At 42.9% G+C, this 23,908-nt stretch overlaps 1 protein-coding gene across 7 annotated transcripts in view; it reads left to right on the plus strand.

Moving 5' to 3' along the window:
- The window catches only part of caska (calcium/calmodulin-dependent serine protein kinase a), a 515,992-nt gene that overhangs the window by 469,957 nt on the left and 22,127 nt on the right, over nucleotides 1-23,908 (plus strand). For 4 of the 7 annotated variants that reach the window (XM_078559724.1, XM_078559728.1, XM_078559730.1 and 1 more), the window contains 4 exons: nucleotides 9,228-9,296; nucleotides 11,294-11,329; nucleotides 12,476-12,672; nucleotides 17,271-17,386. In XM_078559724.1, the coding sequence (XP_078415850.1) occupies nucleotides 9,228-9,296; nucleotides 11,294-11,329; nucleotides 12,476-12,672; nucleotides 17,271-17,386 (418 nt within the window). The remainder of the gene's footprint in view (nucleotides 1-9,227; nucleotides 9,297-11,293; nucleotides 11,330-12,475; nucleotides 12,673-17,270; nucleotides 17,387-23,908) is intronic. The other 3 variants (XM_078559725.1, XM_078559726.1, XM_078559727.1) reach the window with 3 other exon arrangements.

A 23,908-nucleotide genomic window follows, 5' to 3' on the forward strand; every position in this document is an offset into this window, starting at 1 on the left:
TCGAGTTTCTTGAGTGTTGTTGAAGCTGCACTGATCCAAACGAATGGAGAGTATTCCATCACACTCCTTTCTTGTGTCTTGTAGATGGTGGACAGGCTTTGGGGAGTCAGGAGGTGAGTTACTCACCACAGAATTCCCAGCATCTGACCTGCTCTTGAAGCCACAGTATTTATATGGCTAATCCAGTTCAGTTTCTGGTCAATGGTAACCCACAGGATGTTGATAGTGGTTGATTTCAGCAATGGCAATGCCATTGAATGTCATGGGGAGATAGTTAGATTCTCTCTGGTTGGGGATGGTCATTGCTTGTGTGGCGCAAATATTATTTGCCACGTATCAGCCCAAGCCTGAATATTGTCCAGTTCTTGCTACATATGGACACAGACTGCTTCAGTATCTGAGAAGTCACAAATGGTAGCCTCCCTGGTGCCAGGGTCCAGGATGTCACGGAGCGGCTGCAGGACATTCTGGGGAGGGAAGGTAAACAGCCAGTGGTCGTGGTACACATTGGTACCAACGACATAGGTAAACTAAGGGATGAGGACCTGCAAGCTCAGTACTGGAAGTTAGGAGATAAATTAAAATGCAGGACCTCAAATGTAGTAATCTCAGGATTACTCCCAGTTCCATGTGCTAGCGAGAGCAGGAATAAGAGGATAGACCAAATGAACACGTGGCTGGAGAGATGGTGTAACTGGGAGGGATTCAGATTCTTAAGGCACTAGGACCGATTCTGGGGAAGGTGGGACCTGTACAAACTGGACGGGCTGCATCCAGGCAGAGCTGGGACCAGTGTCCTTGCGGGGGCTTTTGCTAGTTCTGTTGGGGAGTATTTAAATTAGTGTGGCGGGTGGATGGGATCCCAGGAGTAGGATCAGATCAGTCAGATTCAGATCAGAAAAATGGAGGTAGAACAATAGCTAGGGACGTTGTGATAGACATGGAGTTACAAGAGAAGCAAAGTCTACAAAGTGTTCAGCAAGGGAAATTGATGGGGTTAAACAGTTTATACTTCAATGCAAGGAGTATGACAAACAAGGTAGATGAGTTAAGGGCACATGGTAGCAGGATGTCATTGCTATAATGGAGACCTGGCTAAGGGAAGGTCAAAACTGGCAGCTTAATATCCCTGGTTATAGAGTCTTCAGACACGATAGAGTAGGAGATAAAAAAGGAGGGGGGGTAGCACTAATGGTTAAACAATCAATTCCAGTTGTGAGAAGGGATGATATACTAAATGGGTCAACAAACGAGGCTTTATGGATTGAGCTTAAAAATAAAAAGGGGCAGTCACACTACTGGGAGTATACTACAGACGCCCAAATAGTGAAAGGGAGATAGAAGAACAAATATGTAGGCAAATTTCTGCTTGCAAGAACAAGAGGGCAATAATAGTAGGAGACTTCAATTATCCTAATATCAACTGGGATTCAAACAATGTAAGGGTCACTGAGGGAGAAAAATTCATGCAGTGTGTCCAGGAAAAATTTTTCAACCAATTAGTGACAAAACCAATGAGAGGAGATGCAATTCCAGATCTAGTCTTGGGGAACGAAGAAGGGCAAGTGGGTGAAGTGACAGTTGGCGACCATATTGGGGACAGTGATCACAATTCAGTTAGATTGAGCATTACCATGGAAAAGGGCAGAGATAAGGCAGGAGTAAAAGTCTTGAACTGGGGAAGGCAAATTTTGCAGAAGTGCGAAGGGACTTGGCTGAGGTGGATTGGACAGCACTGCTGGAGGATAAAACAGTGGAAAAGCAGTGAGAAGCACTAAAAAGCGAGATCCTTATTGTACAAAGTAGACATGTCCCCTACAAAAATAAGGGTGATACTGCCAAAACTAGACACCCCTGGTTGTCTAGAGGAATACAAGGGAAGATCAAATAGAAAAAGAAAGCGTACAATAGGCACAAAGAACTAAGCACTGCAGATAGCCTAGACAAATATAGGAAGTGCAGGGACGAAGTAAAAAAGGAAATAAGGAAATCAAAGAGAGTGCATGAAAAAAGATTAGCAAGTAAAGTTAAAGATAACCCAAAGATGTTTTACCAATACATTAATGCTAAAAGGTTAGTTAAGGAAAAAGTGGGACCTATCAGAGATGAAGATGGAAACTTGTGTGTAGATGTAGAGGCTGTGGGAAGGGTTTTGAATGAATATTTTGTCTGTGTTTACAAAGGAAAGGGAGGATGTAGATATAGTAGTCCATGAGGAACACTGCGAGATATTGGACTGGATAGTCATGAAGAGAGAGGAAGTACTCGAAGGGTTGAAATCCTTGAAAGGTGATAAGTCACCAGGGCCAGATGGATTGTTTCCGAGGCTGCTGAAGGAAGTCAGGGAGGAAATAGCAGATGCTCTGATGATGATTTTCCAATCTTCACTAGATACAGGGGAGGTACCAGAGGACTGGAGAAATGCAAACATAGTTTAAAAAGGGATCAAAGGAAATGCCAAACAATTATAGGCCAGTTAGTCTTACATCGGTGGTGAGCAAATTACTCCTGAGAGATAGGATTAACTGTCATGTGGAAAGGCATGGACTAGTCAGGGATGGTCAGCATGGATTTGTTAAAGGAAGGTCTTGCCTCACAAATTTGATTGAATTCTTTGAGGAAGTGACAAAAAGGGTTAATGAAGGTAGTGCAGTGGATGTTGTGTACATGGATTTTAGCAAGGCATTTGACAAGGTCCCACATGGCAGATTAGTCAGGAAAGTAAAAGCCCATGGGATTCAGGGTAATGTGGCAAACTGGATAAAAGGTTGCCTTTGTAACAGGAAACAATGGGTAATGGTCGACGGATGCCCTTGCGAATGGAAAGTTGTCTCAAGTGGTGTTCCACAGGGCTCGGTGTTGGGACCCTTGCTGTTTGTGTTATACATTAACAATTTGGATGTGAATGTGAGGGGCACGATTGGGAAATTTGCAGATGACACAAAGATTGGCCGAGTAGTGGATAGTGTAGAGGATAGCCATAATCTCCAAAATGATATAGATGGGTTGGTGGAGTGGGCGGTAAAGTGGCAGATGGATTTTAACATAGAGAAGTGTGAGGTCATACATTTAACGAGGTCAAACAGTTACAGGGATCACACAATAAATGGGAATATACTAAGGGCTGAATTTTTCCGTCAGCGAGAAGGGGACGGGGCCTGCTCGCCGACACGGGATGACGTTGGGGGGAACTCCCGTCGTCATCCCGCCCCACTTAAATCTTCAGGAAGGTGGGGGCACAGCGTGATCAGCTGTCCGTCCGCTGACCTGTCAATGGCCAATTGAGGCCATTGACAGGATAATTAAAACAATTAAAGGATCTGCCCATCCAACCTTAAGGTTGGTGGGCAGGCCAGGAGCCCCAGCGGGCTTCTGAAAAAACATGAAACCTCATCCACTGATGAGATGAGGTTTCATGTCGGTTTTAAAAAAGTTTAATAAAGTTTTTGTGCACTTTATTAACGTGTCCCATCTCGTGTGACATTTTCACATGAGGGGGACATGTTAATGATTTTTTTATTTTTCTATTTTTAAACTTTGAAAACCTTTCAGCGATCTCCCTGAGGCACCACTTAGCCTCAGGGAGATGTGCACTCTTTCGCGCGCATGCACGAAAGAGCGCACTCTCGCATTTGGGAAATCCCCCCCCGCCCGCACAGGGAGCGCATAGCGCTTCCGTTTGGGCGCCACGCTGGGCGGGCCTTAATTGGCCCGCCCACTTAAAATGGCGGCGGGGCCCATTTCAGCAGCAGCGGTAGGCTGCCTGCCCGCCGCCGAATCAGTCAGGCCCACACGCCCGTCAAGGGCAAAATTCTGCACTATAAGAGGGATAGATGAAGTGAGAGATCTTGGCATACAGGTACACAGGTCCCTGAAGGCAGCAGTTCAAGTAGACAAGGTTGTAAAGAAGGCATATGGAATGCTCTCCTTCATTGGCAGAGGTATAGAATATAAAAGTAAGGATATAATGTTGGAATTGTATAAAACACTGGTGAGGCCACAACTGGAGTATTGTGTGCAGTTCTGGTCACCACATTACAGGAAGGACGTAATAGCTCTGGAGAGAGTGCAGAGGAGGTTTACAAGAATGTTGCCAGAGTTAGAAAAGTGTAGCTACGAGGAGAGATTGGATAGGTTGGGGTTATTTTCCTTAGAAGGCTGAGAGGTGACTTGATTGAGGTGTACAAAATTATGAGGGGAATAGATAGAGTGGTCAGGATGACATTGTTTCCCTTGGTGGAGAATTCTAGAACCACGGGACATAGATTCAAGATAAGTGGCAAAAGGTGTAGGGGGGACATGAGGAAGAACTTTTTTATGTAGAGGGTAGTGGGTGTCTGGAATTCGCTGCCCAAGTTGGTGGTAGAGACAGAAACTCTAAACTCTTTTAAAAAGTAGCTGGATCTGCACCTTAAGTGCTGTAAGCTGCAGGGCTATGGGCCGGGTGCAGGAAGGTGGGATTAGAAAGGGCACCTGGGTGTCCTCGGGCTGGCATGGACAAGATGGCCTCCTTCTGTGCTGTAACTTTTCTATGGTACTGAACATTGCACAGCCATCAGCGAACGTCCCCACTTCCGACCTTATGGAAGGAAGATCATTGATAAAGCAGCTGAAGATGGCTGGGCCTAGGACACTACCCTGAGGAACTCCAGCAACGATGTCCTGAGACTGAAATGATTGACTTGCAACAACCACAACTGTGTTCCTTTGTGCTAGGCATGATTCTAACCAGTGGAGAGTTTTCCCTCGATTCCCATTGAATTCTGTTTTACCAGGGTTCCTTAATGCCACACTCAGTCAAATGCTGCCTTGATGTCAAAGGCAGTCAATCTCACCTCACTTCTTTTGTCCACCTTTGGACCAAGGCTGTAATGAGGTCAGGAGCTGAGTGGCCCTGGTGGAACCTGTACTGAGCATCACCATGCAGGTTATTAATGTGTAATAATTACTTGCTAACACTGTTGTGATCCCTTCCATCACTTTGCAGATGATCAATAGTAGACTGATGGGGCAGTAATTTTCCATATTGCTGGGTAGAAGCCATTGTTGTAGCTGTACTGGAACAGCTTAGCTAGGAGTGCGGCAAGTTCTGGAGCACAAGTCTTCAGTACTATTCCTGGAATGTTGTCGGGGTCCTTAGCCTTTGCAGTACCCAGTGCTTTCAGACGTTTCACAACATTATTTGGAGCGAATCAATTTGGCTGAAGACTGGCATCTGTGATTCTGGGGGCCTCATGAGGAGGCTGAGGCAGATCATCCACTCAGCACTTCAGGCTAAACATTCTGGCAAATGCTTCAGCCTTCTCTTTTAAACTGATGTGTTGAGCTCTCTCATCATTGAGGATGGGGATATTTGTGGAGCCGCCTCCTCCTGTTAGTTGTTTAATTGCCTACCACCATTCGCAACAGAATGTGACTGGACTGCAGAGCTTAGATCTGATCCGTTGGCTGTGGAATCATTTAGCTTTGTCTATTGCATGCTGCTTCCATTGTTTGGCATGCAAGTAGTCCTGTGTTGTAGCTTCGCCAGGCTGATACCTCATTTTTAAATATACCAGGTGCTGCTCATAGCATGCCCTCTTGCACGCTTTATTGAACTAGGAGTCATACGCCAGATTGGTGGTAATGGTATAGCCAGGGACATGACAGGCCATGAGGTTGCAGATTATAATTGAATACAGTTCTGTTGTTGCTGGAGGCCCACAGTGCCTCATGGATGCCCAATTTTGGCTTAGATCTGTTCAAAATCTATCCCATTTAGTACGGTGGTAGTGCCACATGATGGAGGGTATCCTCAATGTGAAGATGGGACTTTATCTCCATCTGGACTGTGAATTGGGCACTCCAAATGATATTGTCATGGACAGATGCATCTGTGACAGGTAGATTGGTGAGGACCAGGTCAAGTAGGTTTTTCCCCCTTGTTGGTTCCATCACCACCTTCTGCAGACCCAGTCTAGCAGCTATTTCCTTTAGTACTCCACCACCTCGGTCAGTAGTTATGCTACCGAGCCACTCTTGGTGATGGTCCCCCACCCAGAGGACATTCTATGCCCTTGCCACCCTCAGTGCTTCGTCTAATTGGCATTCAACATGGAGATGGGGTGGGGTGGGGTGCTTTGGTGGTAATCAGCAGGAGGCTTACATGACCATGTTTAATTTGATGCCATGAGACTTCATGGGGTCCAGAGTCGATGTTGAGGACTCCGAGGGCAACTCCCTCCCAACTGTACACCGCTGTGCTGCTACCTCTGCTGGGTCTGTCTTGCTGGTGGGACAGGACATACCCAGGGATGGTGATGGTGGTGTCTGGGACATTGTCTGTCAGGTATGATTCGTTGGTATGACTGTCTGACTAGTCTGTGGGACAGCTCTCCCAATTTTGACACAAGCCCCCAGATGTTAATAAGGTAGACTTTGCAGGGTTGACAGGGCTGGGTTTATCATTGTTGATTCTGGTGCCTTGGTTGATGCCAGGTGGTCCATCCGGTTTCATTCATTTTAGACTTGTAGCGGTTTGATACAACTCAGTGGCTTGATAGGCCATTTCAGAGGGCAGTTAAGAGTCGACCACATTGCAAGAGGCACATACATGCCAGACCAGGTCTGGCCAGGTAAGGATAGCAGATTTCCTCCCCTATAGGTCATTAGTGAATGGATGAATTTTTATGACAATCGATGATAGTTTCATGGTCACTGTTACTGAGACTAGCTTTATATTCCAGATTTATTAATGGAATTCAAATTCCACTAGCTGCCATGGTGGGATTTGAGGAGTATTTTGATAGCAATCGACAGCAGAAACTGGCCAGTTTTTCCATTCCTGGCTCAGAGTGCTGGGTTCTACCAGATCCCTTGCTAAGATCAGTTTGTTCAGCACAGCCTGGGAATCAAATTTGGGATGGAAGAAAGGTCATTGAAGATGGTTGGGCCTAGGACACCAGCCTGAGGAACTCCTGCAGTGATGTCCTGGAACTGAGATGATTGATCTCCAACAACCATCTTCCTTTGTGCTAGGTATGACTCCAACCAGCAGAGGGTTTTGCCCCTGGTTCCCATTCACCTCAGTTTGCTAGGGCTCCTTGATGCCACACTCGGTCAAATGCTGCTTTGATGGCAAGGGCAGTCACTCTCACCTCACCTCTGGAGTTCAGCTCTTTTGTCCATGTTTGAACCAAGGCTGTAATGAGACCAAAAGCTGAGTGACTCTGGTGAAGCCCAAACTGAGTGAGCAGGTTATTGCTAAGCAAGTGCTGCTTGATAGCACTGTTGTTGATCATTTCCACCACTTTACTGATGTTCGGCGATAATTGGCTGGGTTGAACTTTTCTTTTTGAGGACAGGACATACCTGGGCAATTTTTCACATTGCTGGGTAGATGCTAGTGTTGTTGCTGTACTGGAACAACTTGGCTAGGGACACAGCATGTTCTGGAGCACATGTCTTCAGTACATTTGCCACAATATTGTCAGAGCTCATAGCCTTTTGTAGTATCAAGTGCCTTCAGCCCTTTCTTGACATCACATGGAGTTAATCAAATTGGCTGAAGACTGGCATCTGTGACTCTGGGGACCTCCGGTGGAGGCCAAAATGGATCATCCACTCAGCACTTTTGGCTGAAGATTGTTGCAAATGCTTCAACCTTATCTTTTGCTGGGCTTCCCCCATCATGGGGTTGGGGGATGGGGTATTTGTGGAGCCTCCTCCTCCAGTGAGTTGTTTAATTGCCCACCATCATTTATGACTGAATGTGGCAGGATTCCAGAGCTTAACAACCCTTGGTTGTGGAATCGCTTAACTCTGTCTATCACTTGCTGCTTGTGCTGTTTAGCACACAATTAATCCTGTGTTGTAGCTTCATCAGGTTGATGGCTCATTTTTAGGAATGCCTGGTGCTGCTCCTGGCATGCCCCCCTGCACTCTCATTGAACTGTATGGTTTAACTACCCACTCTATAAACTCACTGATTCAGCTGGAGAACTCCTATTTCCATTCCAAAATAAATTCTAAGCTTTCTTTTAAAATTAGCCTTGTTTTTCTCCCCTTCCCACTACCCCCTTCCCCCACCCCAACCAACGTAAAGTGTGTTGTGGTCTCTGGACAGCATGCAATTGAAGTACTGTACCAGGAGGCAAACTTAGCAAACACGTGCTTAGAATTGGACCCCGGTGACGCACAGTTCTAACTGTATTGGAGTCAGTGTAATTCTACAAGCTCAACAAGCACAGATGTAAAACTTCCTCCTATATACATGAGTCAAAAGGAAAAGGTTGGAAATAAGAAAAATATGGCAGAATGACTTATGAGCAGGATTTGCATCAAGATTTGTGATATTTGATTTGTGTACCATTTGCTTTGGATATTCTAACTTAGAGTTGGTATTAAAATAACCAACTCTCAATTTTATTATTTATGAACTGTGAAACCTTGAGCTTGATGTTGTGTGCTAGATATGATAGAAATTCTGTGTGACCATTTCCTGATATAGAAGAATTCCTATAAGAGCAAGTAACCTGATTTCATCTTTCTGAAATATTGTAAATGTGCTTCTGCTCCATATCTGAATTCAGATTTGATCCCTATTTAAAGAAGAGCATACAAAGTAGGAGCATGAATAGCCCATATGGCCCCTTGAGCCTGCTCCATCATTCAATAAAATCTGATTTTCTATCTTAACACCACTTCCCCATATCTCTTCATTCCTTTGATGTCCAAAAATTCATTGAATGTACTCAATGACTGAACTTCCATAGCCCTCTGTGGTAGACAATTTCAAAGATTCACAACCCTGAGTCAATAAATTCCTCCCCCTCAGTCCTAAATGGCTGATCCCTTCTCCTGAGACTATGGCCCCTAGCTTTGGATTCTCCAACCAGGAGAAACAGCCTCTCAGCTGCTACCCAGTCAAGCCCTCTAAAAATTGTATACATAATACTTCATGTAAGTAGGCTTTTAAACAGCAGCTTTTAGTTTAATACAACAGTGATTGTGAAACATGTATTAACTAGGCAGCTGTTCAATTCCAAATATATTTTTGAAAAATCTGCTTAAACCAAAGCTTTATTTCATTACACGCAACTAACATACATGAAAAAAATAGAACAAATGATTCCTGTTTAGAAACAACTAAATTGGGCCTCAATCTATTCTTTAAAACAGTGTGTAAAATTCTGACATGTTTGCAGTTGTGTATATAAGGTGCTACTGAACCTTCTGTCTCGTTGCAGAGAGATTCCCCCTCCACATCCAGACAATCCCCAGCTAACGGCTATAGCAGCACTTATAATTCTGTTTCGGTAAGGCTTCCATTTACAACACAATCCAAAGTTCTGTTGCCAGTGGTGTAATTGTGTTAGTGTTAAGCAGTACCTCTGTACCAAAGAATTTTTCGTGTAGTAAAGTCCTGCCAGTTTTTAATATCAAGTGCAAAGAAGCAATTGGTAATGTCATTTGTTTCCTGGTGATTTATGAAAACCAGTTTTCAACTGTGGATCGGTTTCCAATGCATCTTGCTTCCAAGATGCATTGGCACAATCAATAACTGGAAATATTCATTTACACTTAGATTGTTTCTGAAAAAGGGCAAAAATAAGATGGGGCATGGGAGCAGTGAAGAGAAATAATTTGTGTAATGATGGTGTCCAATTGAAAGTTGGTGCACAATCACAGCAAAGTCTTTAAACGCATGGTTCACACGAGAGCTCTGAGAAGTATGGTTTAGTTTCCGCTATCTGAGTTCTCAAATTGGTGTGCCCACTGCTGCCGTGGTACATGCACATTACGATGTGAAGCTGAAGCCTGGCCTAGCAACTTAATGCTACAGATTGTCTATTAGTAATGAAGAATATGGGATTGATAGTACATTTTCAACACAAGTTCTTATTTTATCAGCATTGAGCTTTCCTAGAAGAACAGCAATCATACAAGATGTTCTTGTTTATTGAAAAATGTTCATAATTTATTTTGTTTAAGAGAAAGGGGACAAAAAATAAAATTTTGACTAAATTTATACAATTGGCATGCAGAGCTCTGCAGGACTGCAACATATTTGAGTAATCACCACACAATTATTTTAATTTTAAGAAAAGGACTAATATGATAGCTGATGGATTAACTACTAACAATCATCCTGCAGTTTAGTTAGGATGTTGCTGTCTCTTCCATATTCCTGTGTTCAGTGAGTTGTCAGTTTACAAACCTTTTTCACCCTCCTATGTTCTGCCAGTTTTCTTCCCACCCCTTTTCCTTTCCTGAAGGTGCTCCTTGCTCAGTTCCTGTTCCATAAGTGACCATCACCCAACTTCATCCAACTGGATAATGTTTCTGTGTGAATGTAGGTAAAAAACATCAACAGGCTTATTCCTGCATGGAAGGAATCACACCTGAAGCTGATCCTGTCCTCCTCGATATCCTGGATAGCAGTTAGGAATATGTAAGGCTGTGGATAATTTCCCCCAGGAGCACTAAAGTGCAAGTTGTACGAGTCATTTTTTTCCCAGTGTACGCTTACTTTACAAAATTTATCAATACAACATTTCATGGGAAGGAAATTGAAAGATATATTAATCCTTGTCACACTGATTTTCCTCCTTTTGGCCAAACCAGGAATGGCACTGGGAGAAGTCCAAGAACAGGTATCTACCTACACATTCAGTTGAAAGAGAGTGCAAGGGATAGGGATCTAACTGAAATATGTACAGAAAATTTTCGAAAGGATGTGAACTTAGTGTATTTAAAGTTAATAAATAGGCAATGATCTGCAGAAAGAACTCAAATAATGTAGTAACAAAACTCAATGTCTGAATCAAAATGACCAGTTAACAAAGCTACACAAATTTACTAAGTTTGGTTTACATAGCCTAAATCCCATTCTAACCTGTTTGAACAACAATACTTACGGATAAGTAATACTATATCAAAGCAGTAACTGTTTATTCATAATTAAAATATCTAGAATATATTGTGTGGAACAATTATTGCAATGTTTCTGCAGCTCAGCTGTATACTTGTGTTGAAGATGTTGATTATGCAATGGGAGTGGGGGCAATACTGTTCACAGTTGGTATCTGCTTTCTACAGCTTGTTGCTAAGCAGCTTGGCCTACTTATTCATTCAATCATTTTATGTAATGGCTTGATGCATTATGCAAACTGATGCTTATAAACACCTGATTATATCATAATTTTTGCAGTAATAAAACATATAACAAATGCAAAATATGGTAGAATTGTCATAGTTTTGCTTTGAAGGTGAAATGAAAATCTCTTTTCCTTGGGTTGACTTTATCCTACAGGACTTGCCCTCAACTACACAACCAAAAGGACGACAGGTGAATAGTTCAACTCCATAGAAACTTTATAGTATCCGTAGTTTAGTACTTGCAGTCAATCCATTTCTCGTTCAATATTTTGTATGTTGAAGTATTTAACTTTTCAGTTAATTATATTGTTAAATCTATAACTGGCCTGAGTAAAATTGTCAGCAGCTGTCTGAATATTGCAGATCATATAACGATGGAATACAGAATGAGGCCATTTAGCCCAATGTGCCTATGCTGGCTCTTTGGTAGAGCTATCCAATTAATTTCATAAAGTCTGTAATATCCTCCTCATTGATTACTACATTTCAGAGTTTTGTGTCATCTGCAGACTTGAAATGATGCCACGTATACCCAAGTTGAGGTTATTAATATGCATTAAGAAAGAGTAGTGGTACCAAAACTGACCCCTGGAGAACACATTGTATATTTCCCTGCAGTCTGAAAAACAACTGTTCACCACTTCTGTCTGCTTTCTGTCCCTTAGCCAATTGTGTAATTGTACTGCCATGGACTTTAATTTTGCTAACAAATCTATTATATGATACATTGGCGCATGCTTTTTGAATATCCATGATACCCTCATCAATCTCCTCTGTTACTTCATCAAAGAACTCAATCAAGTTAGTCGAACATAATTTGTTTTAGCAAACCCATGTTAACCTTCATTTATTAGCCCATATTTTTTTAAATACCGATTCATTTTGTTCCAAATCATTGTCTATAAATATTTCCCCACCATCGACATTCAGCTGATTGGCCTGTAGCTGCCGGGTTTATCATTCTCCACTATTTTAAACAGGGGTGTTTGCAATTTTCCAGTCTTCTAGCACCATTCCTATATTCAAGAAGCACTGGAAAATTGTGTCCAGATTCTCCTCTTTATCTATTCTTATCCTATACAATATTGCTGCTGCCTCCTATATAAAGATATAGAAATTTGTAACCTTTTGATCAGATTATGTAAAAATCATAAGCAGCTCACCTTATTGAAAATGTTTAGAATTGCTTATACCTTTATCCTTACATTTACTGTTGTGCTATTGTATTTGACAGATTTGTTTGACAGTTTTATGTTTGTTTTAATAATGTTTAATTCCCTGGATATGCAGTTCAACATGTGTTGCATTTTCTTATAAAGCCCCATTTGTCTCATAGATTTATGTTCGAGCACAATTTGAATATGATCCATCAAAGGATGATCTTATACCTTGTAAAGAGGCTGGGATCCGGTTCCGAGTTGGAGAGATCATACAGATCATCAGTAAGGATGATCATAATTGGTGGCAGGGCAAATTAGAAAACTCTAAAAATGGTACAGCTGGACTCATTCCCTCTCCTGAACTCCAGGAATGGTATGTCTGCTCAGTCATCTTTTGTCATCAAGTTAATGAAACTGACTTAATTACCTATCGTAGTTTTTCCAATCAAGACATGAATGCTGTATTATAAGTATTACCTACCATTCCATAACTTGTCTCAACCACTTCATTGCCTCTCTGTTGTCATGCTATTTATGCCACATCCCATTTTGGATGATGCACGCTTTCCTTCAGCTGAATGTTGGTAAGAGTGCAACCATTTATTCTCCACTACATTTGTGAGGTTCGTGTTTGTGCAGTAGTAACACCAATTACCACATCCTGGCCTATTTTTTAAGTGTGTAATGGACCAATTCAGGGTTGGGGGGTGGTGGCAGTTGGAGGGGGTGGAGGGGAAACTGAAGTTCCATGTTTTGTTTTATTCGTTCTTAAGATGTGAAAACCTCTGGCAAGGTCAACATTTATTGTCCATCCATAGTTGCTTTGAGAAAGTGGTGGTGAGCTATCGTCTTGAACTGCTGCAGCCCATGTGGTGTAGATGCACCCATAATGCTGTTAGGAAGGGAGTTCCAGGATTTTGACCCAGACACAGTGTAGGAACGGTGATATATTTCCAAGTCAGGATGGTGTCTGACTTGGAGGGGAACTTGCAGGTTGTGGCGTCCCAATGTACCTGCTGTCCTTGTTCTGCTAGGTGGTAGAAGTTGCGGGTTTAGAAGGTACCTTGGCAAGTTGTTGCAGTGCATTTTGTAGATGTTACACTGCAGCCACTGTGCATTGGTGTGGGAGAAGTAAATGTTTAAAGTGGTGGATGATCAAGCAGGCTACTTTGCCTTGAATAACATCAAGCTCCTTGACTGTTGTTGGAGCTGCACTCATCCAGGCAAGTGGGAAGTATTCCACCACACTCTGGGATTGTGTCATAAAGATACTGGACAGGCGTTGGGGAATCAGGAGGTGAGTTACTCAACACAAAATTTCCAGCCTCTGACCTGCACTTGTAGCCATAGAACATTGGTGGCTGGTCAGTTAGGTATCTGCTCAGTGGTAATTCTCTGGGATGTTGTTGATGGGGTATTCAGTGATGGTAATGGCATTGAATGTCATGGGCAGATGGTTAGATTATCTCTCGTTGGAGATGGTCAAATCCTGGCACTTGTGTGACGCAAATGTTACTTGCCACTTGTCAGGCTAAGCCTGAATTTTGTCCAGGTCTTGTTGCATGCAGGCATGAACTACTAGAGAATCTGAGGATTTGCGAATGTTGGTGAACACTGCAATAATCAGCCAACATTCCCACCTCTGACCTTTGATGGGGGGAAGGTCATTGATGAATCAGCTGAAGATGGTTAAGCCTAGGACAGTACCCTGAGAAATTCTTGCAGCAGTCTCCTGGGGCTGAAATGATTGGCCTCGAACAACCACAACCATCTTCCTTTGTGCTAGGTATGACTCCAACCAGCAGAGCGTTTCCCCTTAATTCCCATTGATTTCAATTTTGCTAGTGCTCCTTGATGTCAAGGGCAGTCAGTCTCACCTGACCTCTTGAGTTCAGCTCTTTTGCCCATGTTTGGACCAAAGCTGCAATGAAGTCTGGAACAAAGCAGCCCTGCCAGTATTGTGTGACACTACCACCGTGTGATACTAGATCTGTCTATAGCATGCTGCTTCTGCTGCTTGACATGCATGTCGCTCTTTGTTGTAGCATAACCAGTTTGGCACCTCATTTCTAGATATGTCTGATGATGCTCCTGGCATGTTTTCCACTCCTCATTGAACCAAGGTTGGTCCCCTGGCCTGATGGTAATGGTTGAGTGAGGGATATGTCAGATCATGGGTTACAGATTGTGGTTGAATACAATTCTGCTGCTGATGGCCCACAGCACCTCATGGATGTCCAGTTTTGAGCTGCGACATCTGTTGAGTTTAGCACAGTGGTATTGTCACACAACATGGTGGAGGGTTTCCTTGGTGTGAAAGTGAGACTTTGTCTCCAAAACGACTGTGTGGTGGTCACTCCTACCAGTACTGGCATGGATAGCTGCACCTGCGACAGGTAGATGGTTAAGACAAGGTCAGATTTTTCTCTCTTGGTGGTTCTCAGCAGGATCAGTATGGCAGATATGTCCTTGAGAGCTAGGTTAGTAGTGGTACTATCATGTCACTCATGGTAAGGGGCATTGAATTCTCTCACCCAGAGTATATTCTGTGCTGTTGCTATCCTCAGTGCTTCCTCCAGGTGGTGTTCAATATGAAGGAGTGCTGATTCATCATCTGAGTGAGGGCAGTAAGTGGTAATCAGCGGAAGGTTTCCTTGCCTATTTTTGACATGCTGCCATGAGACTTTATGGGGTCTAGAGCCAATATTGTGAACTTGCAGCAACTCCCTCCTAACTGTATACAACTGTGCTGCCAAGTGTGGTGGATCTGTCCTGCTTAACGGCATGATTCCATGAGTGTGACTGTCTTGACTGTTACTTGCTGTCCCTTGTGGCACAGGTTTGCTAATTTTGGTACAAGTTTGCCGATGTTAATGAGAGGGACTTTGCAGGGTGGACTGAGTTGAGTCTGCCTTTGTCATTTCTGATGTCTAGGTCAATGCTGGGTGGTCTGCCCAGTTTTATCCTTATTCAACTTTATTTAGCGGTTTGATACAACTGACTGGCTTGCTAGGCATTTTCAGAGTGCCAATTAAGAGTCAACCACATTTCTGCAGTTATAGAGTTACATGTAGGCCTGATCAGGTAAAAACAGCAGGGGCTGAATTTTGCTGTCAGTGAGCAGGGGTCAGGGCCCGCTCGCCAATGCGTAAAATGACGCGGGATGATGTCGGGGAACCCCTGATGTCATCCCGCCCATTTAAATATTCAGGAAGGCGGGCCCACAGCAAAATCAGCTGCGGGCCCGCCGACCTGTCAATGGCCAATTGAGGGCATTGACAGGATCATTAAAACAATTAAAGGACCTTAAGGTTGGCGGGCAGGCCAGGAGCCCCGGCGGGGAATAGAAAAATCATGAAATCTCATCCACCAGTGGGATGAGGTTTCATGTATGGATTTTAAAAGTTTAATAAAGTTTTAGTGTAGATTATGAACATGCCCCATCTCATGTGACATTGTCACATGAGGGGGACACGTTAAAGATACTTTTTCTCTATTTTTAATGTTTTTAGAACTGTCAGTGATCCCCCTGAGGCAGCATTTAGCCTCAGGGAGATGTGTGCTCTTCCATGCGCACACTCAAAAGAGCGCACTCTCGCTTTTGGGGAATCCCCCCCCCCCCTCCACCCGCACAGGAAGCGCATATCATGCTGGGCAGGCCTTAATTGGCCCGCCTACGTAAAATGGCGGCGAGGCCCACTTCTCCGGTGGGGATCAGCTCCCTGCTCGCCGGAGATTGGGTCAGGCCCGCCCACCCAACAGGCAGAAAATTCTGCCCCAGATTACTGAACCAAATGGGTTTTTATAAATTATAGTTTTATGATTATTATTAGAGACTAGCATTTTATTCTAGATTTTATTCATTAATTAAATTTAAATCCTGCTACATGGTAGGATTTGAACTCAGGCCTCCTGAGCATTTGTCTGGGCCTCTGGGTTACTAGTACTAAAGGACTAGTAGATTAGGCATCGCTATGGAGGTTATAGAGATATATATAAACTAATTTTAATACTGTATGTGATGCAGTGATCCTTGTGCTGCTGTGGCAGGGCAAGTGAGTTAGGAGCAAAGTAGCAAGCCAGGATTCAGTAACGAACATGTGAGGATAAGTGATTATTCAGAACAATCTTTGGGGATCATAGAGTATCTGTGCAGAGATTTCCTCAAAATTAAGTGGAGTAGAATTCACAATAAAGTAGGTTGTACGTAGCTTACGGAAGGTACAGACTTGAAAGTGCAAATAGCCTATTCTCTTTCTATAGCTGGAATTTAATGCCCTCTCCCGTTGTGAACTTGGTGGTGGGGGGGCATTTAATTAGGCGTAAGGGTAACAGATGGGGAGTCTACCAGCTTCCTGACACTGCCCTGATGAAGTATTCACCCAGCAGCAGGCAGGGGACTCGTTCATTTTACTGGGGTTGCTTGCAGGCTCCTTGGGGTGGGGGCGGGGAGATGGTGGTGTCCCTCATTCAAAGGCACTCAGTTCCTGATTGAGGAACCCAGTATAGGCAAGGGGTGCTGAGGGTTCGATGAAAGCCATCCCCCTGCCCTTGCTGCTGACCCTGTTCCCCTCTCTTCCCGCCATCATGCATCTGTGCCTGGGTCCATCAGTGATCCTAGGCCTCAGGTGCATGTAATACTGGCATTAGCCACGGCCTCTCAAGTGACACTGTGAAACAATGAAGAGATGCCAGTCCCTGATTGGCCAGTAATTTTCAGCGGGCAGGACTTCAGACCCCCGTGGTCCTTGATGCCAGGGAAAGCCCACTACAGCCCATTTAAGCGCCTAATTGGCATTTAATTCGGCAGGCTTTCCTGAAAAGATGTGAAGAGGGAATTTTGCCAGCTCCCCAGCCGACAGGCGAGACCTCCCCCCCACCCCAACCCATCACCTCTATTAAATATCGCCTTATGCTTTCTTACAATGACAACCAGGACCTAATTTGTTTTGTTTTTGTTTCCACAACAAGGCGTGTTGCATGTATAGCAATGGAAAAGACCAAACAAGAGCAACAGGCTAGCTGTACCTGGTTTGGAAAGAAGAAGAAACAATACAAGGATAAATACTTGGCCAAACACAATGCAGGTATTTAATGTTTAGTTTGGTGCTGAAATTCTTAATTTCTGTTGCATCTACACTTACTGTTAAAAATATTTTATGCTTAAGAATAAAATAATAAGGTTCATACTGGATTGGTAAACAACGTGAGATTTTCTAATCAGCATGTTTTAATGCCAACCATGATCCATTCAAAATAATGGGGTTACTGCCACTATTAAAATATTTTCCTGGCTTGCCCTCAATTTTAATCCAATTGACATAGAGATTTTCATGGATTTTATATGTGTCAGTGGTTACTTTTAAGGATTAAGAACTTAACAAAAATAAAGCATTCCAGAGAGTTAAGATTTAAATTTTAAGGCATCATTGAATTATTGAAATAAGCATAATTTAGTATTAACAAATGGAGAAAAGCTGCATTGTCAACAAATCCATCAAAATCATGTTTTTGTTATCCACTCAGATCCACTGTATTACCTCTTGAACCTGTTGTCAGTTGTTCCATTAAGCAATCTGAGCATCTAACTTTTATGAAAGTTGGCTCGCACTGCACTTTTTCTATTATTTGATAGCAAAATCCAGGCATATAACAATAGCTTTCTGGCTTGGAATGTCACGTTTTTCATGCATATATTTCTTCAGTCATTTCAACAGTGAATTAAATTGTCATTAAACTCTGTTATTTCCCGGTAAAATAAACAAACAGCCACGGTTATGATCAGATGTCCTTATTCAATCATCTAATCATAATGATGGCACTATGTTACTCTGCTTCAGTAGGACATCTTTCTTAACTTAAAAACATAATTCCTCTTGACGTACAGTCTAGGGCAGAACAGCCTCCCTGCACAGTCATCTGTATTTTCTGCACCCCTTCACTGTCTAACTGCCAACTACACAATATTGAGGCTTGAGCTTAATCCCTTGGCCAAAAGAGCTACTAAACATGTCTACTTCAGCACCCCTTCCCTTTGAAGCTAGCTTTATGTAAAGTTCAACAGAAAGGAACATTCCATCTCCCCCACCACCCACTTAATGAATGTGATCCCCTGAATGTTTCTGATCATCCAGGGTGCATAGATTTAGTGCACATTACAGCAAATGCCATCAATCTGAGGCTTTAGTGAATCCTAACATGATTAAGCAGAGTCAGCACTGTTTTATGAAAGGGAAACCATGTTTGACAAATCTGTTACGGTTTTTTGAGGTTGTAACTAGTAGGATGGGTAAGGGAGAATCAGTTGATTTAGTGTATTTGGATTTTCAAAAAACACTTGAAAAGGTGCCACACAAGAGGTTATTACACAAAAATTAGGACTCATGAGATTGGAGGTATTTTTTAGCATAGAACAAGGATTGGTTAATGGACAGAAAACAGAGTTGGAATAAAGGGAACATTTTTGGGTTGGCTGTAATTTGGGGTGGGTACCACAAGGATTGGTACTTGGGCCTCAGCTATTTACAATCCATATTAATAACTTAGATGAGGGGACAGAGTGCAACATATCCAAATTTGCTGATGATACAAAGTTAGGTGAGAAGATAAGTGGTGAGGACAAAGAGGCTGCAGAGGAATATAGACAGGTCGGGTAAGTGGAAAGAACATATCAAATGGAGTACAATGTGTTGAAGTGTGACATTATCATGGTGAAGTGTGATGTTATTTGCTTTGGTAGGAAAAGTAAAAAAGCAGAATATTTTTTAATGGTGAGAGACTGGGGAATGTTTGCATCCATAGTGACCTCAGTGTACTTGTACAAGAATGACAGAAAGGTAACATGCAGGTACGACAAGTATTTAGGAAGGGAAAAGGGCTTTTATTACGAAAGGATTGGAGTATGACAATAAAGAAGTCGTTACAATTATACAGGGTATTGGTGGGGCCACACCCGGAGCACTGCGTGTAGTTTTGGTCTCCTTACCTAAGAAAGTGCAAACTTTTCCTGGGAGCAGTTCAATGAGGGCTCACTAGAATGGTTCCCGAGATAAGGAGATTACCTTGTGAGGAGAGATTGAGTAGCCTAGGCCTAAATTCCCTCCATTTTGGAAGAGTGAGAGGTCATCTAATTGAAACATATAAAATTTTTAGGGGCTTTACAGGGTGGATACTGAGAAAATATTTCCCCAGCAGGTAAATCTAGAACATGGGGTCACATTCTCAGAATAAGGGGCTGGCCACTTCAGTCAGAGATGGGGGTGAGATTTCTTCATTCTGAAGGTTGTGAATCTTTGAAATTCTCTACCCCAGTGACCTGTGCATTCTCAGCTGTTGAATATATTCAAGACAGAGGTCAGTAGATTTTTGGCGACTCAGAGAGCCAAAGGATGTTATCTACTTGGACTTCCAGAAGGCCTTTGACAAGGTGCCGCACAGGAGGCTGCTCAGTAAGATAAGAGCCCATGGTGTTAGAGGCAAGGTACTAGCATGGATAGAAGATTGGCTGCCTGGCAGGAGGCAGAGAGTGGGGATAAGGGGGTCCTTCTCAGGATGGTGACCAGTGACTAGTGGAGTTCCACAGGGGTCAGTGTTGGGACCACAACTTTTCACTTTATACGTTAATGATCTAGATGAAGGAACTGAGGGCATCCTGGCTAAGTTTGCAGATGATACAAAGATAGGTGGAGGGACAGGTAGTATTGAGGAGGCGGGGGGGTGGTGGGGGGCTGCAGAAGGATTTAGACAGGTTAGGAGAATGAGCAAAGAAGTGGCAGTTGGAATACAACGTGGGGAAGTGTGAGGTCCTGCACTCTGGTAGGAAGAATAGAGGCATAGACTATTTTCTAAATGGGGAGAGATTTCAGAAATCTGGAGTGCAAAGGGACTTGGGAGTCCTAGTCCAGGATTCTCTTAAGGTTAAATCGGTGGTTAGGAAGGCAAATGCAATGTTGGCCTTTATTTCGAGAGGACTGGAATATAAAAGCAGGGAAGTGCTGCTGAGGCTTTATAAGGCTCTGGTCAGACCACATTTAGAATATTGTGAGCAATTTTGGGCCCCGTATCTCAGGAAGGATGTGCTGGCCCTGGAGAGGGTCCAGAGGAGGTTCACGAGAATGATCCCAGGAATGAAAGGCTTAACATATGAGGAACGTTTGAGGATTCTGGGTCTATACTGGATGGAGTTTAGAAGGATGAGGGGGGATCTGATTGAAACTTACAGAATACTGAAAGGCCTGGATAGAGTGGACGTGGGGAAGATGTTTCCATTAGTAGGAGAGACTAGGACCCGAGGGTACAGCCTCAGAGTAAAGGGGAGACCTTTTAGAACAGAGATGAGGAGAAACTTCTTTAGCCAGAGAGTGATGAATCTATGGAATTCATTGCCACAGAAGGCTGTGGAGGCCAGGTCATTGAGTGTATTTAAGACCGAGATAGATTGGTTCTTGATTGGTATGGGGATCAAAGGTTACAGGGAGAAGGCGGGAGAATGGGGTTGAGAAACTTATCAGCCATGATTGAATGGCGGAGCAGACTCGATGGGCCGAATGGCCTAATTTCTGCTCCTATGTCTTATGGTCTTATGGACTCAGGGAGTCAAGAGATGTGGGGATAGTGTGGAATGGTGAAGTTGAGGTATAAGATCTGCCATGATCTTGTATGGCGGAGCAAGCTTAAAGAGCCAAATGGGCTACTCCAGCTCCTATTTCTTAGGTTCTTATGAAAAGCCCACTCTTTTTTAAGAACTAGGAGGTGGAGTAAACCATTCAGCCCCTCAAAACTGCTCTGCTATTAAATATGATCAGCCTTAATTCTCCTGCTTGGAACGTTCTAATTGTAACATGTTTGTCTGGCCATTCTTTCATTTTGGCTTGGGAAAGTTTTAAGTGTTCTCATACTATTTTACATGTTCCCGTGAGTCTTCCTAGAAAGATGGAAACATAATCCAACATGGTGGATTCATCTTTCTGCTTTAGGAATTTTTCCTTAATCACTTTTAATGGACCCCTTATTTCATGACCATAGATCAATTCAAATGGACTAAAAGTCCAGTAGATTCATTCAGAGAATCATTCATTCAGAAAAGCAATATGAACTGCTAATTTCTAACTCTATAACTTAAACTCTACCCCTTCTTAAATCCCTATACACACACACATACAAGATACATAAGACACACAAAAACATGGATTTTAAGGGAAGGATAAAACAGTTCAATAACACCAATTCTGGAGTACAGGATTCAATGGGTTGATTTTGATTGACGTCTTCTAAATTCCTTACAGTTCTTGTTGATGACATAAGGTGATCTTCCAGTGCTTTCAGTATTTAGTTCACTGGTTGAGCACTTGCCTTTCAATGTCTCTTAACAGTGATTTTCCCCTTTGCCTCTTGACAGGGGTTTTCACAGAGAGAGCAGGTTATAGATATATGAGGAGAAAAAGCCAGCTAGCTATTATTAAAGGATTGCTGGAATCTTACACACACAGGAGGTAGAGGTTTTAGGTCTTGTTCCTTTCAAGCTAGGAGCTATTCTGCACTGCTCTCACACAAACCCTGGTCACCTGGTCAGGAGTCAATTAAAACATTGTTGCTAGGCAGCTCCCTTGGTCCAGGACTCCTTTCCAGCACCATCCTGTCTTTCATGCCACACTCTTGTTCCAGGACTGCAACATTGTATATGTGTCTCATCCTGTTCCAGTGGACATGTCATTCAAACTGTAGCCATTGTAATTCTAATCCACAGTCCAACAGAAAATAAAAAGATATGTTCATTACAACAGTCCAACAGAAATAAAAAGGTATGTTCTTTACATGAGCCAGACAGAGCAAGAAATTCCAATCCCTGGTGCATTTTGAGTCCACCAGTGTTACCCAGGGTATCAAAGGGGGAACTGCAGTTTGAGCTCTAATATCCCCGAATTAATGGAGGGAAAATAATTAACCATAATACTTAGTCCTGATTTACCTAGTAACCACTGCTGGACAATGAACCATATCCACATTAGGACAGAACAGATACAGCTCTGATGCCACCCCATCTCTCTTTCTATAATCATTAATATGCCCGACTTCATTATCTGGACTTGCAGGTGAAGAATAGCCACTAAGGCAGAGGACTGTTAGCACCACACATGGAACCAACCGTATCTCATTTACAGCCTTCAGAAAAGGAGAAGAAAGTTGTAGATGGGGTGGAAATTATAAAATTCATTGTTCTGTTGTCAGCAGAAATATACCATAACAACTTGTATTTACATAACATCTTTAATGTAGAAAAACATCCCAAAAGGTCTTACAGGTGTATAATAAAAATACTTGGATGACTGTTCAAAAAAGGTGTTAGACGATGTGACCAAAGATTTAGTCAAAGATCTGGGTTTCAAGAGGGAGAGTGAGGTGGAGAACCCCCAGAGGAGTTTAGGAAGGGAATTCCAAAAGCATAGGGCCTAGTTTGCTGAAGATGAAGGTGAATAAAGGAAAGTAGGGATGCAAAAATGACCAAGTCAAACAAACAGAGTTGGAGGGGTTTGGAGAAGGGATTTAAACACAAGAATGAGGTATTGGGAGCTGGGAGCCAATGTCGGTCAGCAAGGGCAAGAATAATGAGGAAACAGAATTTGGTACAGAATAGGATATAGACAGCAGAGCTTTCAATGTGTTGAAGTTTGTAGAGGGTGGGGATGGGAGTCTGTTCAGAAAAGTGTTTGAATAATTGAGTTTGGAGCTGATAAAGGATTGAATGAAAGTTTCTGAAGCAGATGGACTGAGGTAGAAGCAAAGATGGGTGATATTCCAGAGCTGTATGTAGGTGATCTTTCTCATGTTGGAGAGGTAGTCTGAACAACTTAAAGACAATGGTGGTTCAAGTGAGGCGGTGGAGAAAAAATTTCCTCTCGAATCCCCTCTGAACCTCCTACCTCTTATCCTGAAACTATGTTTCCTGTTTGTGGACCCTGCAACTTTCTGCAATTTCTCTAATGCCTTCACATCCTTCCTCAAGTATGGTAACAAGAATTGGACACAATATTCCAGTTGAGGCTGAACCAGTTTTGTAACAATTCAACATAACTTCCTTGTTTTTGAACTCTATGCGCCTATTTATAAAATCCAGGATCCCTTATTTAGCAGCTTCTCAACCTGCCCGCCACCTTCAATGACTTATGTACATATACACCCAGGTCCCTCTGTTCCTGCGCCTGGTTTGGAATCATATCTTCATTTTATATTGCCTCCCTTTGTTCTTCCCATCAAAACTTATCACTTCATAAATCTTTGCGTTAAATTTCACCTGCCACCTGTCCTCCCATTCCACTGATCTGCCTGCCTTCTTGAAGTCCATCATTATCCTCCACAATACTTCTAAGCGTTGTGTCATCTGCAAATTTTGGTATTGTGCCCTGCACATCCAAGTCTAGGTCATTAATATAGATTAAGAGAAACAGTGGTCCCTGTTTCGATTCCTGGGAACCCCGTTGTATACCATCCTCAGTCCATAAAACCACCATTCACCACTACTCTATTTCCTGTCACTCAGCCAAATTGGTACTTATGCTGCCACTGTCCTTTCTATCCCATGGGTGTCTAACTTTATTACCTCATCACAATCT

This window comes from Cetorhinus maximus, chromosome 16, assembly GCF_964194155.1.
Source record: "Cetorhinus maximus chromosome 16, sCetMax3.hap1.1, whole genome shotgun sequence".
Taxonomy (NCBI): Eukaryota; Metazoa; Chordata; class Chondrichthyes; order Lamniformes; family Cetorhinidae; genus Cetorhinus; species Cetorhinus maximus.